The 17,691-nt window shown below is 41.0% G+C and overlaps 1 protein-coding gene across 1 annotated transcript in view; it reads right to left on the bottom strand.

Moving 5' to 3' along the window:
- ST6GAL2 (ST6 beta-galactosamide alpha-2,6-sialyltranferase 2) overlaps positions 1-17,691 on the bottom strand; it is a 48,793-nt gene that overhangs the window by 20,420 nt on the left and 10,682 nt on the right. Inside the window, exons 2-4 of the mRNA XM_006883833.1 lie at positions 8,259-8,356; positions 5,735-5,836; positions 2,668-2,842 (exon numbers count right to left, since the gene is read on the bottom strand). Of these exons, the coding sequence (XP_006883895.1) occupies positions 2,668-2,842; positions 5,735-5,836; positions 8,259-8,356 (375 nt within the window). The remainder of the gene's footprint in view (positions 1-2,667; positions 2,843-5,734; positions 5,837-8,258; positions 8,357-17,691) is intronic.

Here is a 17,691-nt window from a genome sequence, read left to right as displayed (position 1 = left end):
CTCGGACTCCTAGTCTTAGATTTAGTGAACAAGTACATTATCATCAGTAGAACTAAGGGACTTCTCACATTACTGGAGCTGCTATTATGAGACAAAATCAAATACAACAAGTATCAGCGAGGATACAGGGAAACTGGAACCATTACCCATTGTTGGTGGGACTGCAGAACAGAGCTGCTACTGTGGGAAACAGGTTAGCAGTTTCTTAAAAAGTTAAAATATAAAATTAATATGTGACTTGGTAATTCCAATTCTAGATATATATCCAAAAGACTTGAAAGCAGAGATGCTTGTACAACAATGTCATTGCAGCACTATGCATAGCAGCTAAAGGTGGAAACTACACAAATGTGATTAACTGGTGAATATATAAACCAAATACAGTCTCTACATACAACAGCATATTTTTCAGTCTTACAGAGAAATACAGCTCTAATACATGCTAAGATATGAATGAACCCTGAAAACATTATGTGAAATAAGTCAGACATAAAAATTACTAATACTGTATGATCTCACTTACATGGAATATGTAGAATAAGCAAATGGATAGAGACAAAAGTCTATTATCAGTTACCAGAAGCAGGTAAGAGTAGAATGAAGCGGGGAATGGTTGGGGAGAACTGAGTTTCTGTTAAAGAGTAATGCAAAAATTTGAAAAGGAAGATTAGTGATAGTTCCATAATGTGGTGAATGTAACTGTGCACTCAACTGTACATACACAAACACAAAGTTTAATAACAAATGTTTTACCATATGTATTTCACCAGAATTACAAAAAAGCAACACATACAGAAAAGTGTTTTTTACAGTTCTGACTGTTTAGTTGAATTTTCCAAACTTTGTGAAGATGATCAGTATATATGACAGCCCACTCCACCGTGCTTTGAAGCTTTTATTCTAATCAAATATTAGCCACATGAACTTGTGGGAAGGAAACAATGTGAAAAAGCTTTGATTAAGCTTCTGTCACATTCTATTATGCTCTATAAGCATTATTCGGTCCTGTTTACCCTTTGCTGACAAACTAGATTATACTTTCCTTACTAAATCAACAGGACCCTACTTAATAGCATAAAAGATAAAGAAGTTAGAATTTCAAAGGAGTGGCTTGGAAACAAAGAGTGTCAAAGGTATGACTTCAAATAGGGGGGAGGCATTGTTCTGGAAAATAAAAAGCAAAATCATATTCTAAACCCTGTCTTCAATTCTACATAAAATATTTCACAGTATTATAACACTGAAAATCCACCCTCAAAATTGCAATCCTCAATTTTGACAACCTGGATGCCTGTATCCACAACCAAACCCTATAACCTCTAAAAGAGGCTCTAATGGCATCCTGCATCATGTGTTGTGTTGCGAACTGAAAGGTCAGTAGTTGAAATTCACCAGCTGCTCCACTGAAGATGGGCAGTCTCCTCTTGTAAAGAAGTACAGCTTTAGAAACTCAATGGAGGATCATTATGAGTTGGGATCAATTCCGAAGTGGATGGCTTTGGTTTGTAACATCTACAAATGTCTTGTTTCTTCCCAATGGACCAAGGAAAGTGCAGGGCTGAAACTCAGTTGAAATTGGGGTAGAGGACGTGATCATTTTGTTCACCTAAAAATATGTATCATCTTGTCTTTGGAGAGCCGTTCATATTACTAAGGAGATGTAAGATAATCTTTAACATCATCCTTATCAGGTAAAATCAAAGCAAGCATGAAATAATGGGGCAAGAGAAAAGAGAGGTGAAGATAATGGGGTAAGATAAAATGGAGGTGAAGATAATGAGGTAAGACTACAACTTTGAGGATAAAAGCATGACCACAAAAATATAGTAACTGAGGTTTGATTATCTTGCCATATGAAAGCCACTTTTGGATTAGGGCTAGTGGGCTTTCTGGCTGAGAAACACTGTACAAGAGTCTAGAACTGGTTTAATCAAAGCTCCAAACTACTCATAATCTTTTATTATTTATAGCACTATCCCGTGGTCACAAATTCAGCTCATCAGCCTGGTATTATATAACCCGTGCAATGGGAGTAAATGGATTAACGGTGGCAGTAATTTCCCTGACATTACTCCCATGCCTCTCATCAAAAGGTAAAGTCTGTGCTTTCTTCTTTTGAATTGGACAGGTTCTGTGTGTATTGACCAGGAGCCTATAACACTGCAATGCTGTGCAAGTTTCCAAGTCCAGGCATTTACAAATACGTAACTTTCATTTCCAGTCATTTGGAATATTTTCCCAAGAATCCTGGAGGTACCATTTATAACCTTGAGACCACCCGTGGGTGCACAAACAGTCCTAGCTGAGCCTCGCCTTCCAGCCATCCCTGGCAAAAGGCACACAGGGAGAGAAGTCAGCCCATGAATCAGCTAATGGCCATCACGTGGTCTCCATCAAGGTCTGGTGAGACAGAATAATTGCCCACCAATTCTGTCCTAGCTCCTAAAACTATAAAAATATGGTTCCTGCTTTGTATCTCTCTCTCCATTTCAAGGTCCTTGGCAACACGTACCTAACTGGGACAGAGTATTTATTTCCCTTATACCGTATCTTTTCCCCTCCAAAATGAGCTATTATTTGCCCTTCCTATACATGACTGTATTTGTCAAATATCAAGCCTAACCTTGCCCTCCCAACCATTCACTCCAGTTTTCATTCTCTACCTACCGATGAAACCAGATGATGGAGGGTTGGGCTGAATCTTCTCCTTGGTGTTCTCTTGGATAATGTCCCAGAGCTGCCATATGAATTTAGGATGGAGAATGTAAAAGGGCTGACTTGGGTTTCTTTGACGATGCTGAATATACGGAGTGAAAAGGTTGTAGTCTGGCTTCTTATACCACTAAGAGAGAGGGGACAAAATCAACACAATCAAGTACAGAAAATATATAGAAACAACAAGACAAGGCAGCAGCCAGGAGAGGGGAGCCAGAGGCTGAGGAGACAGGAAGGGGTGAGAGGGATGTGGGGAAGAGGATGATCATCAAGTCTACAAGTACTTCCTCACTTGGATGGGAGAGTTCCGGTAGCCTAGTGGTAAGAGACTGAGCTGCAGTCTCGAAGTCCTGAGTTTCAAATCACCACCTGCTCCATGGGAGGATGGGCAATCTCCTCACAGGCGATTAAGTTCCTCTGAAAGCCCGCAGGAGAGTCAGCTATGGATCTATCAGCTGTGACTTGGTGGTATACAACAATAACAACAACATGGAAGGAATACAAAGACAGACCAGGACTAACGCCCCAGCAATGGCTATGTCTTTATTCCAATAAAACTGTTTGTATGTAAGTTACAGCACAATGAATACATTCTGGGTTGGTGTTTTGTTTGTTTTTTTTTTAATAAAGTCTCCAGAGGTGTATCAAGTGCCACCATGAATGGGATTTGGGGAAGATGTGAGAGGGAGAAGCTTAGCTCTTGCTGTGCTCAAACGGATAGCTTCCTGTTGCTGCTGTTAGGTGCTAATGTGTCAACCACAACTCAAAGTCACCCTATGGACAGCAGACCTGAACTAACCTATTTATTTAAAAATATCCTACTCATATCTGGGAATTATATTTTCTAAAAACACACAGGTTATATCCAGAAGTTGACAGAAAAATACTGTTCACATGATTCTGATTTGCATCCACGGTTAAGAACCAGTTAGCAAACTTAATAAATAAAAATTCATTCTCACTTTTGCACAGTCCTCAAACTTTGTCTTTTTCCCAAGGGACCTGAGCAGTCCTATTCTATGCCATCTTCACCAGCAACAGATACCTTGTGTGGAGTATTAAGATCCCAAGTAATATTCTATTGGTGGAGGGTATTGTGCTTTTAAAATTTTGAAAATGATTTGGCCACATTACATTGTGGCCCCCCAAACTATAAGGCCCTGGGAAGAAGCAAAAGTGCAGGACCAGAGGAGGAACTGTTCCCTTCACTCCTCCTCTTCCAGATATCTTCATGACCTTAGCATGGTCTTAGCATGACCACAGTGCAGGTCCCCACAGCCATGAGCCACATCACTAGTATTTTAGTTCAGTTGCTACCCACACCTTCCATGATGGGCCATGTCACTAGTATTTTAGTTCAGTTGCTACCCACATCCTCCACGCTGGACAGAACTGTGCCCTGGGCTTAGAGGATTCCAACTGGGATGAAACAAGCTCTCTGTTCTCTTTACAAAAATGCAAGAAAATTATCAGAGCTTAAAGCCAGAAAATCTCACTCACACTGAGAAGTGAAGTGAAAAGCATAGCACTCATTTGATGTTTGAGTCTCAAGAGAGTACACACGGGAATCAACCCAAAATTCTTTTCCAAAAACACAAAAAGCTTGTATCCAGAATTTCTGGAAATAGGGTGATGACAGTTAGGAAAATACTCTTCAAGTGATTCTGATTTGCATCCCTGGTTAAAAACCAGTCAGCAATTATGCTGAGTAAAAATCTAGCCTCGCTTTTGAGATGCACAATCAATCCTCAAACCCTCTTTTCCTGAGGGACTTATTGTGCCACAGGCAGTTTTCCTAGAAGGTTACTCCTTATGAGAAGTGTCATCTTACATTTCACTTTAAGAAAGGGGTACTTTCTTAGGACTAACGCAAAAGGCGTTCATTTGCCCAGTTGTTAGATTAACTACCATCCGCATTGTCAGTCTGCAGTATTTTCTTGCAACGTTAAGAAGGAAGAAGCTGGCTGCTTGTTTGCCGACAGACAGACATTTACTGCAATTTCTGTACTCTTAACTAGCTTGTGTTCTGGTGGCTAGTGATCAACTTGCTTAAACTCTATCATGCAAGTTAAAAATGGCTCGGAGGCAGAAGCCAGAGAGAGAAACACTCAACAAAAGCCTGTAACAAGTTTCACTGGAATAATAATGAGCTATTGATTCACAGAGTTTATATTTTCTTGCCAAATCTTTCAAATTTATTTCAAAAGGTCTTGTAACTACTGGGAAGGTGATGTTACCATAGAGCAATTTAAAAACTCTGCGTTTAATTAGCGTAAACTTGCAGTGTAATGAAGAATTTCTAAGCATTTCAACAGTACAGCTTTTCATATCCTCCAGAACATTTAGCATGAGGCTGATAATGCTCACCTGTAAGCAGGCAGGAGGAAAATAGTGTTAACATATATGTATGCCACTAATCTCCATCATCACTTTATTCTGTGTACCAAAGCTTAATCTCTGGCTTGCCCTTATTTTTTATTACAACAAGCATTGTCCTGGCTATTGTGGGATGGGTTGTGTAATTGACCAAATCTTGTCCCCTCATGGTAAGTGTTGAAATCCTCTACTGGGAGATGAATTACACTGTGATCGAAACAATGAGCATGCAGCAGAGACTAAAAGAGGGGGTGCAGGGTCATGCAGGGTTTCATTGAGTTGCACATGGGGCTGTTATGAGTCAGCCACAACTCAACAGGACCTGATAACATACGGTTTATTTGTTATGGTAACGAGGCTGTATCAGTATAAGGTGCATCTTATACATATTCAGTTCTAAGCAGCAGCAAAGATATACAGACAAGGCAGGCCACAAAAGGACAACAGGTGCTTTACAAAGATCAATAAGGAACCAAGGAACACAAGCTGCAGAGCTGACAGACAGATCCCTTTCCTAGAGCTGGTGCTCTGAATTTGAACTTCCAGCCTCCTAAATGATGCAAAATTACTTTCTGTTCTTTAACGCTACCCTTGTTGCTGTTTCTGTTACATCAGCACTAGGAAATGAAAGGGAACAACTTACGAGGTTGAGATTGGCTGAATACGGAGCAGGGTCCCACGCCACCAAGATGACATCTTTATACAATGAACTGTCAATGAAGTGATGGCTGGGGTTGGTTAGAATCTGCAGATACACAGGGAAAACAATATTCAAAACCAATGTTTATATCTTCAAAATTGGATTATCAACAAATATGAATGCTACAAAGAGAAATCAAACCAAGAATATATTTTTTAAATTTTTTTTTAGTTATTATTAAATTTTATTAGTTTTAATGAACATTTACAGAGATTTTGGGTTCTCATTCATTCATTGTTGCACTGTTTTCTCTACCCTCCTCCCCAGTTCATTCATCTTCCCCATCCCCCCACCCCCTGCCCCGGATGTCTGTTTTAATTGTCCAATTGCCATAGTGCAAACCAAGAATATATTATCCTCAGACTTTAGTGGTTTTTTGGGGGGGTTTTTTTGTTTTTTTTTTTTTTTTGTGGGGAGAAGCAGGCATTAGATGCTGAAGCACTTAGAGAATGTCTAATAAAAGAACTTTTTGATTTATATTTTTTTTCCAAATACAGCCTTAAATATTCACCAACATATTGCTATATCTAATAGCACCAAATCAGCTCCTCAGAGATGTAATTCTCTAGTTAATTCAGGGGCCCCAACCTCTTCCACAATTGCTTTGACAGGTAATTTGGGGAGTGAGGCAAGTGTGGATAAAGTGGGTTATTAAGGCGCCTCCAGAGTGCCAGCCTCAGGACAAACGGGACACAAAAAGAAAGAGCCAATACACTTGAATCAGCCCCAGGCTATGACAGTCCTTTCTCTGTGGCTATCTGGTTCTGGGTGATTTCTTCAATCTCACCTGCCTATCATATTTTTTTCCCCAGTACCATTTTAGAAAAATACAACCTACTATTTTCTTTTATTTCAAGATGCACTTTTTTCCCCTTCACATTTTGATGTTTCTGAAAGCAGGCTGGATCTTACTGGTGACATACACCTTCACACTTTGATGTTTCAGAAAACAGGCTGGATCTTACAGGTGACATACATTTTAGTTTGGTGGGCTTTATCTCCTCCCCTCTGCAAAGCTGTCATTAAACTGAGGCTGGATCTTCCCAGCAATGACATGCGCATTAGGGAAATATGGTAATTGTTTCCTAACTTGCTGCAGGCTGCCTGGCTCAGTGAACTGTGCAGAAGAAAGTCAATCTTTTGTTCCACAAGCAACTCAAAATAAATCACTCATCACCTTGTTTCCTTTCTTTCTAGTTTGGAAGATCTCTGTGGTTTCTTTCTGAGGATAATTCTGCTCTACGTTTGGAAGACTTTCTTATAAGAACAAAGAGAAAAAAAGCATTTTCATTCTCAATAGCACAATTTTCGTCTTCGAATTTTCAAGCAACAGGCTCCAGTCCAAAGCTATCCTACTCACTCACAACTCACTGTCATCAAGTCAAGTCTGGCTCACAGTGACTCTCTCTTGGGTTTCCATGGCTGTAAATCTTTGCAGGAGGAGATTGTCCCTCTCATCTTTCTTTTTCCCGTGGAGCTGCTGGTCGCTTTCACCAGTCCACCTTGCAATTAAGCAGTTCAATATATTACATGTTATGCTCCTTTACAGATCCTCAGGTTTCCTAACACGGCATCCAGTGAGTCCTAGAAAATAGCCAGTGACTAAAATACACAAGTAAATTTTCCTAGCTTAGAGAACACTCCACACATCTGTGAGTTTCAATAAACGGTGATAAAACTGGGAGTTGTTCCGAAATACACCACACAGTTTATACCAAACAGGTGTCTACAAAGATTGCTTTTACCTTCATAAAGTCTTAATGACTGCTGGAGAGTTCTCTGCAGCTTGAAATCAAGGAAATGTGCAAGAAAATCTTGTTTGCTTGTTTTTAGAGAGTAGGAGATATTCCTACCCCTGCCAGTGTCTCCCCCACCCCGACCCCAATTTTCTCTTAAGATGCCACTGAGTAAATGTCCTTGAGAGAACATCTGGGGTTTGGATCCACGTTTGCTGGATGACAAGAGGCAGCAGCAAGCACCTGATCTGTCTTGCCTCAGCATCCTCGTTATAAATTGGGATTAACAGTCAGTCAGGATCATTGCCTAAGTCAGATACTGCACATACGGCTAAAAGAACACCAGTATAAAAGAACTGTCTATAAATCCTGCCTACCTTACTTTGGCACTTTTGCTTTCCCTTCCTAATTTTTTATAAGTTACACTGATTTTTCTTCAATTCACAAAATGGAACATGTTAAAGCTATGACTTTAAAATATATACATACATGTGTGTAAAATATTTCCATACTTATTGCAGTTTTTCTTTGGAACTTATTTTTCCCTCGGCCTGTCATGCCTAAGTCCTTATTTCTCTGCATTCCCTGCCTCCTCCAAAAGCGAAACCTAGAGACAATCAAATGTAACAGTCACGGGTAACCAGCTACAGTCTCATCACTCATCCAGTTGAACAACTATTACTTATCTACAAAACGTACATCTGTGGGACCCCCCCCCACCCCGTTCTTACCTGGGAATTAATGATGCGCATGGTGGTTTTATTTCCAACATCTTTCTCATAACCACGTGTAGGAGCAGAGTTAAACCTCAACACTGCATCATGAGAATCTAAGGGCACATAAGTGATAAGCTTACTTTTTTTCTCTGTGGAATCACATAATCTAGGAGAAAATATTAAAGTAAATCTTTCAATATCGGAAGCCAATCAGACACCACCAATAAAGTTAAGATACCATACACATTTCCCCCCCCAATACTTTACTGCTTGTTTAGAATGAGATCCTGAGTAGGGAGATAAGTCAATATTAGAAAAATATGCGTCCATTTAATTATGAACGATCTTGTAGCATTTGAGTTTTATGTATCTGTTACACTTTCACATTCTTTACATGTGCTTTTTATACCTCCGTTCTCTCTAAGGTTCCCAAGAATTTAGATGGTGCGATTTGAAAGAACATGTAAAAATGCTAGAAAACTGGAGCAGCTGTGCTAAGGACCTTGTCAGACATGCATACTGGTCATGATAAATCCACACTGTGTCCAATACTTCTCCATTCACCAAGATCACAGCCACCCCCTTGGATCTGACCTTCTACTTTTGGGTGCTAATTGGAATTTAAGAAGAAAACCTAAGCTGTTTATGTGCAGTCTTACTGATGAGCAATGATGCCAGAAAGACCTAAACACTGGAGCACCGTGTACCACCAGGAAGGGTCTGATTTGCTGCTGGAGCCTGAGGGAATAGGAGGGACCACCACCATTATGTATGCCCAAGGCTCTTTCTATCTGCACTGGTGCACCGTGGGTTCACCAAGCTTCAACTACACAACATATACTGCTACCCAACTCCATTCATTTTGACATTCAGACTTTCTCAAGGTGCTTGAATGCTGAGTTGAGAGGACTTGGGTGAAAAGAAGGCCTAGACAATGAGCTCTCATGTAACACAGACTGCAAAGGAGGCAAAGAATAAGGAAAACTCATTGTCATCAAGTTGACTGCAACTCAAAGTAACTCGACTGAGTGGAGTAGAATTGTCCCACGGGGTTTCCAAGGCTGCAGTCCTTACAGGAGTCGTAGGCCTCAGCTTTTCTCATGGGAAGAGCTGATGGGTTCAAGCACATGACCCTTCCCTTAACCACTGTGCTCCCAGGACTTCATGTTGGGGTAAAGTCTTACTTAATTAAAGGATGGAGCCCCAGCATGGCACAAACAGTAAAAGGCCGGGCTGTTAAATGGAGAGTTAGAGGCAACTACAACTGGATTTAGTCTGCACAGAGGCACCCACAAAAAAGGCCTGGCAAATAAGAGAGATGCAAACCATCGCACTCTAAGAGCAGGGGCAAAGTTTTAACAGGACAGCAAGTAATAAATGCTGGAGAAGATGTGGTGCGATGGGAACTCTTATACGTTGCTGCTGTAATTGTACAATGTTACGACCACTCTGGAAGGCAGTTTGGCGCTTCCTCAAAAAGGTGAGCCTAGAAATTCCTTATGACTACTTGGAATACACCCCAAGAAAATAAGAACTGAGACACAAAAGGAGACTTGGACACCAGTGTTCATAGTAGCATTATTCACCTTTGCAAGAACATGGAAACAGCCCAGATGTCCAACCACATCGAATGGATTGAGAAGCTATGGTACATTCATGCAATGGAATACTATGCAAAACGCAGGAGCAATGATTTTGTAAATCATTACCTAACTTAGGAGTGACTGGAGAACACTATGCTGAGTAAAATAACCCAGTACCAGAAAGACAAATAGAAACAGGTGTGGCAATCTACTTCCAGTAAAACATCCTTTATTTAAAATTATAGGGAGCACAGTTGTATGTGAAACACTGGGGTCACCGTAAGTCGGAGATGATGCAACAGAAACTGGTACTGGGATGTGTATTCTTCTTTAATATTTTACCAACATGTGACAAGCGATAGTTTTAAAATCTAGTTGCAATGTGGTATCTAAAACCATATCACTGAACTTTCCTATTTTGTGACATTAAAATCCATTATTCTATCTTACTCCTAAAAAAGTGGTGAAAACAAGTGTTTAATCAATTAACCTGAAGACTGGTGGTTTGCATCCTCACAGCATCATCAATGAAGAAAGGCCTGGCTGATGGTCTGTTTCCTAAGATTATGGACAAGAAAACACCAAGGAGCAGTTAGATTCTGCACCACATGAAATGGCCTCAAATCAGAATTAATTAAACACCAATGGGGCCATTCATTGGCTTAATAGGTTATTTTGCCCGTAAAATGGCCCTTTTACCCATGAATAATTTGGAGCACTACATATTGTTCATTTGGGAGATACTGGTCGAGTGAGTTATAGATCTTTCCAGTACTGGTATGACTACGGATTTCATAAGCTATTAGGGGATGGGAAGCTTCCTAGCTCTTGGCTGAAAGCTTGAATTTTATCACTGGCAAGAAATGCTATCAGATGTTCTTCTAAATATGACAGTCTCAATTCATTTTGGAGAAGCATTTGCCAAAACCTAAGCCTGAATGCTCTGGTGGCTAAGCGGTAAGAAGCTGCATTGCAATCCCAAAGGCACGTAGTTCTCAGCTGCTCTGAGGAAGAAAGATGGCCAATCTCCTCTTGTGTGATTTACTGTCTCAGAAAACCAGCTGAAGGGTAACCTATGAGTCAGTGCGAACTCAATGGCACAAAACAAGTCTGAATACTTAAAGTATGACTGTCATTTTGTTCAAGTGAGTTATCTCTTACCAACAAAGTGGCTTGTTCACCTGACAACTCAACAATACAAGCAATTCTCTATTGTGCATTTATATGTAGATATGCTTCTTATATCTTTCCCATTTTGTTACACCATAATACTGTGTCCTCAAAGGTTGTCATTTAATAAAATGTCATTACTCAGTGAAATATTTAGTAAGATATTATGTGCTATGCATCGGAGAGTTGGACAGTGAATAGGGATGATAGAGAATTGATGCCTTCGAGTTGTGGTGCTGGAGAAGAGTACTGAATATACCATGGACTGCTAGGAGAACAAACAGGTTTGTCCTGGAGAGGGTGAGGCCAGAATGTTTCCTGGAGTCAAGGATTCTGAAGCTTCGTCTAACATACTTTGGGCATGTTGCAAGGAGGGACTGGTCCTTGGAGAGAGACATGTTTGGGAGAGTGGAGGGACAGCGCGGGAGAGGAAGACCCTCGATGAGATGGATCGATTCTGTGAGTGGAGTGGTGGGAATGAATGTGTTTGAGACAGCGAGTTTGGCACAGGATAGAACAGTGTTTAGGGCTCTTTTTTTTTTCTATAATTATATTTTATTAATTTTCATAAACATTTACAGAGATTTTGGGCTTCCACTCATTCATTGTTGCACTATTCTCTCTACCCTCCTCCCAGTTCGCTCTTGTCCAAATGCCACAGTGCTTGTCAAAGCCAGTTCTGATCAATCTTCTTTGTCAGTGTATCCTTTGCCATTCCCTATCACTCCTCCCTGAGAGAGACTTCACCCTGAGTCATAAGGAAAAGGGGACGGCGTATTCTCCTAGCTACTTCCTGCTGAAAAGGGACGCTGTGGGTTTCAGGGCGAAGATCTTCTCTCACTACTCTAAAGGGCCCCCTTGGCAGTAGGAAACACACAGACTATTATGGAGATTGACTTTGGAATTCAGATGCACTCTTATTGATCGTGCTTGGCTGTACATGTACATATCCTTCAAGATGTGTCATGGGGGTGTTGCAACCTAGAAGACACAAATTCGACTAACAAGTTATAAGTACATGAGTCCAAAAATTATGGAAAAGTAAAAGAAAAGATTCTTTCATTGTTTTACAAACCCTCCCCCAGGTCCCCTCCACCATGCAGCCCTCGCTCTAGTCTCCTGTGATGACAGAAATACCCAGTTACATCTCTCTTTTAGACGGTTCTCTCCCTCCTCTGTTTCAGTGCAGTATACATTATTGAACCCATCTTACTCATAGGGCTCTTGTACACAGGGTCACTATGAGTCACAAATGACTCAATGGCACATAACAACAACATTACTAATAAAATATTTAATAAAATGTTTTAATGAAACCCATAAATTAAACTGTGATTTGTTTTTCCTTTTGTGCACTGGGAGATGAAAAATGGATAAGGAATGTCTACCAATATAGTTTGGTACCACTGCTTGGTTTACTCATCTTTCCTTATGTACCAACCATTAGAAAGGCATCTATATTACTACTTTCATAATAAATAGTTTCCACATTGCAGACCTTTCAAAAAGCCTTAGGGACTTCAAGGGTACATCGATCACCCCATGTGGACTGCTGCCATTGACCAGCCTCCTTGTAGGCAGAAGAGTAAATCAAGGCTCAATACTAGTGAATGCCAGGAAGTCAGAGGCAGAAAGTGTGAAGCTGCCATTCTATGCCCTTGAGTCTCGTGGTGACCCCAGTAAACCATGCTGTGTCCTTAGTCACAGCCTCGGGCTGAATGTAATATAAATGAGACAAGGGGTCTAAGTAGTGGGTGCATTTCAAGTTAGTGAAACAATAATTACTAATCTGTAATATCCCTGAAAATGGCCCAGACTTTATAAAACCTCATTTACTGAAAGGGAGCTCTGGTGGCCGACTGGAAAAAAGCTGCACAGCAATTGCAAAGGCATTCAGTTCTAATCCACCAGCTGCTCCATAGAAGGATGAGCAATCTTCACCTGTGTGATTTACTAACTAGGTTGGTTCTGACTTGACAGCACACACCACCACTAATTACTCAAAGGCTGGCGGCTGGGGGTCCACCCCCAAGGTGCCTTGGAAGAAAGGTCTGGCAAACTGCTTTGGAAAAGTTCACAACCACAAAAATTCTGTGGAGTTCAGTCCTACTCTGAGACAAGTGGGCTCACAAGGAGTGGGAAAGGGCTCAACAAGAGATCTGTTTGTTTTACACTGCATTTATTCAGGTCTGAAGCTTTCCAAGGACTCCACAAAGTGCAGACTGTAGCCATGAGATTTAGCTTAATGCCTTTGCTAATGGTATTAGTCTAAAGAGTTAAGAAGGCAAACCTGGGTAGGAGGAACTGAGAGCAAAAGATAAAAGGCTGCTGAAGGTGGAGACTGGCTGTATCCAGTTAGAGCTGTCAGTGAGTAGAATCAGATCAAGATGGAGAGAGAGGGGGTGTCTGAGCGGGAGGAAGAGCTGAAAGGGTGTATCTATCACGCACGCATGTTTTGTAAATGCATCCCTGGCTGTGAATCTCCTTGATGGTATGCCTTAAAAACTTGAGCTGTCCGTTCATATTTAGAAAATGGGGAACATTCAGACAGCAAGCACAAGGGGAATAAAGTCAAGTATCATTTCTGAAGAAGGCGTTTCCGGGCTAAAGCCTTTATGTGTTGACCTTGTGAGCAGAGCCGGGACTGAGTGTCCGCTGAAAGAAGATTAAAATCCTTAAGAGAGGAGCTCAGCCAGGAGGTGGACCAGTAGCGCCAGCCTCTGCCCTGCCTATGACACTGTATCCCACCTTACCTCCTCCTCCTCTTCCTTCACTAATGCAGGGCACCAAAACAGAAAAAGCACAAAGCAAGGGCATTCCGTGCCATTAGGGAAAAGACTTGCCTGTGACTGGACTCCCTTCTCTCCTGCCCCTGCTCTCTGTCTCACCCCCACAGACTCCTGCACCAACCTCCTCACTTATTCCGCTCACAGCCTCAAGTCAGCCTCTCAAGTGATGTCTCGAAAATGAAAATCTAACCAGCCACTCCCCTGCAGAAAAGACTTCAGTGTCCTGACATCACTTGCACAGCGGACAGAGCTAGAGTTTCTGACACCCAGGACAGGGGTTAGAATTCAGGCTTAGCCCACTGAGACCTTCTCTCTTTACTGCTGCATCAGAATCAACTCATAGCTGACTCGCTAGGGAGTTTTTGAAAGCTGTAAATTCACGTCAGGTAGCTCCGCTGGCCTGGTAGATCAAGAATTGCACTGCCAACTCAAAGGCAGAAGGTTCAAATCTACCACTTGCTCCTAGGGAGAAAGATGGGCAGTCTCCCCCTGAGTGATTTACAGCCTCTGAAAACCCACTGCGGGGGTCACCATAAGTTGGTTCTCACTTGACAGCAATAAGTTAGTCAAATTTCAAAAGAGAATACTGCCCATCTTTCTTCCTTAGAGAGGTCATAGGTTTTGAACCTCCCAGAAGACTAGCACAACTTCCTACAGACCAGGCCACTCTATGTCTGTTTCCTTATTTGTTTAATGAGAATAGCACTTAAAGTTGATAACTAACAACAGTTAACACATATATACCTTGTCTACAGAAAATGCAAAAGATTCAAGTAAAGAGTTAATAAGCTCAGCATCTAATAAAAAATTGGAGGTGCTACATAGCTCCACATTGTTGTTGATTTTGTTGTATGTCACTGAGTCGGAGGCACGCCACCGCTGACCCTCCAGAGGGTTTTCAAAGGCAGTAAATCATACGGGAGGAGACTTCCCACCCTTATCTCATGAAACAGCTGGTGGATCCAAATCACATGCCTTTGGGATTGCAGCACAGATTCTGACCACTAGCCTACAAGAGCTCCAAGGAAGTTGTTAATAAGCTCAGCTGCTAACAACAACAAAAACTCTGGAAGTGTCTAGGAAGAAATGCCTGGCGAACTTCTGAAAAGCCATTTTCTACTCTGACACATGTGGGGTCACATTAGATGTAACTGACTATCCAGCAATTGATGCGTATAAATGTTATTAAAGTTTAATTTCTGCAGAATTACATGTAAAGTCTTCATAAGTTGACCTGCCTGCCTCTCCAGCTTTTCCCTCCCTGGCCCCCATGTACTCTTCCGCTCTGGCTGCTCACACACCATGCTGTTTCGCATCACCTATTTATGCTAGGCCTTCCACTTGGATTCCACACTCCTCCTCGAGTCTCTTCCAAGAAGTCTTTCCTAACCTTTCTCCTCTTTCCATCTCACCTTTAACACCCAGGGTGGATGACGTTTCCTTTGTCATTTCTGCCAGGTCAATTTCGATCACAGTCCCAAGCTTATGATACTACAACTGCAAGTTCAGAGTTGGTCTTTCCCATGGAGTGTGGAGTATTTGAGGATTGGGTCAGGGCTTCACTTGTCTTTGTGTCTCTGATGGCAAGCACAATATATCTGGAAGAGTTGGTGATAAATAATGGCTTTTTTATTATGTTCTACTCTAACTTTCTTTTTTAAAGTAACGGCACATTTCAAATCCTTTGCTCTCAGAAGGAAACCATACTTTCAGAAAAGATATTAGTCGACTTGGCTAAAACCCCACACCAGCCATAGTCCCATCTGCTGCTGTGCATTTGGATCCCAGCCCACCACCACACTGGTGGTATTTGAATACTTGCTTGTTTTATGGTTTGCGCATAGAGATACAACATCTATCTGTCAATCTGCTGTTCTGGGGGAGTGATTTGCAGGTTGCGGTTTATTTTATAGTTTATGTATTAATACTTGCTTGTTTATTGTTTGCTCAGTACAGGTCTGATTTATAGGTTTCCCTGTCACTAACTGTTAAGCGTTTCAGCTTGCTCAGGTCCACAATCAACATTCTTGGGACCAAGTTGCTCTCTGGAGGCAAGGATTTTAAAGCTCCATCTCACACACTTAGGACATGAGGGACCAGTCCTTGGAGAAGAACATAATGTTTGGAAGGGTGAATGGACAAAGCAGGAGAGGAAGACCCTGGATGAGATGGATTGACACAATGACTGGAGTAACAGGGGCAGCTGTGTCAGAGACAATGGGATAGGCTCAGGATAAGACAGGCTTGAGAGCTACTGTATATAGGGTCTCTGAGTCACAGGCGACTTGACTCGATGGCACATAACATCAGCAATAACAACATGCGACTGGTATTTCAAATACCATCAGGGTCCCCATCCGAGAAAAATTTCTGCAGAGCTTCCAGATTAAGAGAGACAGAGAAGCAAAACTGGTTATGCACTTCTAAAATAAGAATCCTCTGAAAACGTTATGTATAGCAGAGAACACCATTAGATATAATGCTGGTAGTAGAGCCCTCAGATGAGAAGACACTAAAAAATGAGCAGGAACAATTGTGAACATTTATAAATGATTGGAATGTGGTATGTATGAATCTAAGAAAATTGGAAGTTATAAAAAATGAAATGGAAAACATAAAGATTGACATTCTAGGCATTAGTAAGCAGAGTTGTATTGGCCATGTTGAATCACACAATGTTATGATCTATTATGCCAGAAATAAAATATTGAAGAAGAATGGTGTTGCATGTCTAGTACAAAAGACCATTTCAAGATCTACCCTGAAGTACAACGCTGTAGGTGGCCGAATACTATTTCTACACATATGAGGATAATCTGCTAATACAACTATTATTAAAAAATATGCACCAACAACTAGTGGCAAAGAGAAGGAAATTGATAATTTCTACTAACTTTTGCAGTCTGAAATTGACTGACCATGCAATCAAGATTCATTAATAATCAGTGATTGGACAGCAAAATCTGGGAACAATGAAGAAGGAATGATAGTCAGAAATTATGGACTTGGGGACAGAAATAAAATAAGTGAATTTTGTACAACCATTATTTATTCATTGCAAATAACTTAAAAAAAACAAAACCAAATGGCAACTATGCACATGGATCTGACACCATGGACTACCCAGGAATCAGGCTTACTACATTTGGGGAAGGAAGTTCAATATCGGCAGTCAAAATCAGGCCTGATCTGACTGTGGAACAGACCATCAATTATTCATGTACACGTTCAAATTGAAGCTGAAGAAAATTAAAACAAGTCCACAAGAACCAATGCAATCTTGAGTGTATCCCAGCTGAATTTTAAGATGATCTCAAGGATAGGTTTGAGGCTCTGAATACTATGATTAAAGATCAGACTAGCTGTGGGATAACATCAAATAAATCATCCATGAAGAAAGCAAAAAGGTAGTTAAAAGAAGAAGAGAAAGAAAAGACCAAAATAGATGTCAGAGAGATGCTGAAAATTGCACTAGAGCGTCATGAGGTAAAAACATGGGGAAGAAATGCAGAAGTAACAGAAATGAGTAGAAGATTACAAGTGTAGCTCGAGAAGACAAAGGAAAATATTACAATGAAATATACAAAGAAACGAATGGCTAGAGAAGCTGTGGTATATTCGCACAATGGAATACTACGCTGTATTGAAAAATAAGGAACGCATGCAATATTATTCAAAATGGTTGACTATGGAGAACACTATGCTGAGTGAAATATCCCAGTCACAAAAGGACAAATATTACATGATGCCACTGTTGTAGAATGCGACTAACCTTGGGGTTGGGGAGAGACTGAGTAAGATGGGTTCAATAATGTATATTGCACTGAAACAGAGGAGGGAGAAAACTGTTTAAAAGAGATATGTGACTAGGTATTTCTGTCATCACAGGAGTCTAGAGCGATGGCT

Source organism: Elephantulus edwardii, unplaced genomic scaffold (assembly GCF_000299155.1).
Source record: "Elephantulus edwardii isolate Elephantulus edwardi_28Jun2011 unplaced genomic scaffold, EleEdw1.0 scaffold00030, whole genome shotgun sequence".
Taxonomy (NCBI): Eukaryota; Metazoa; Chordata; class Mammalia; order Macroscelidea; family Macroscelididae; genus Elephantulus; species Elephantulus edwardii.
Note: the sequence above shows the minus strand (reverse complement) of the source record. Positions and strands in the feature narration are given on the sequence as shown.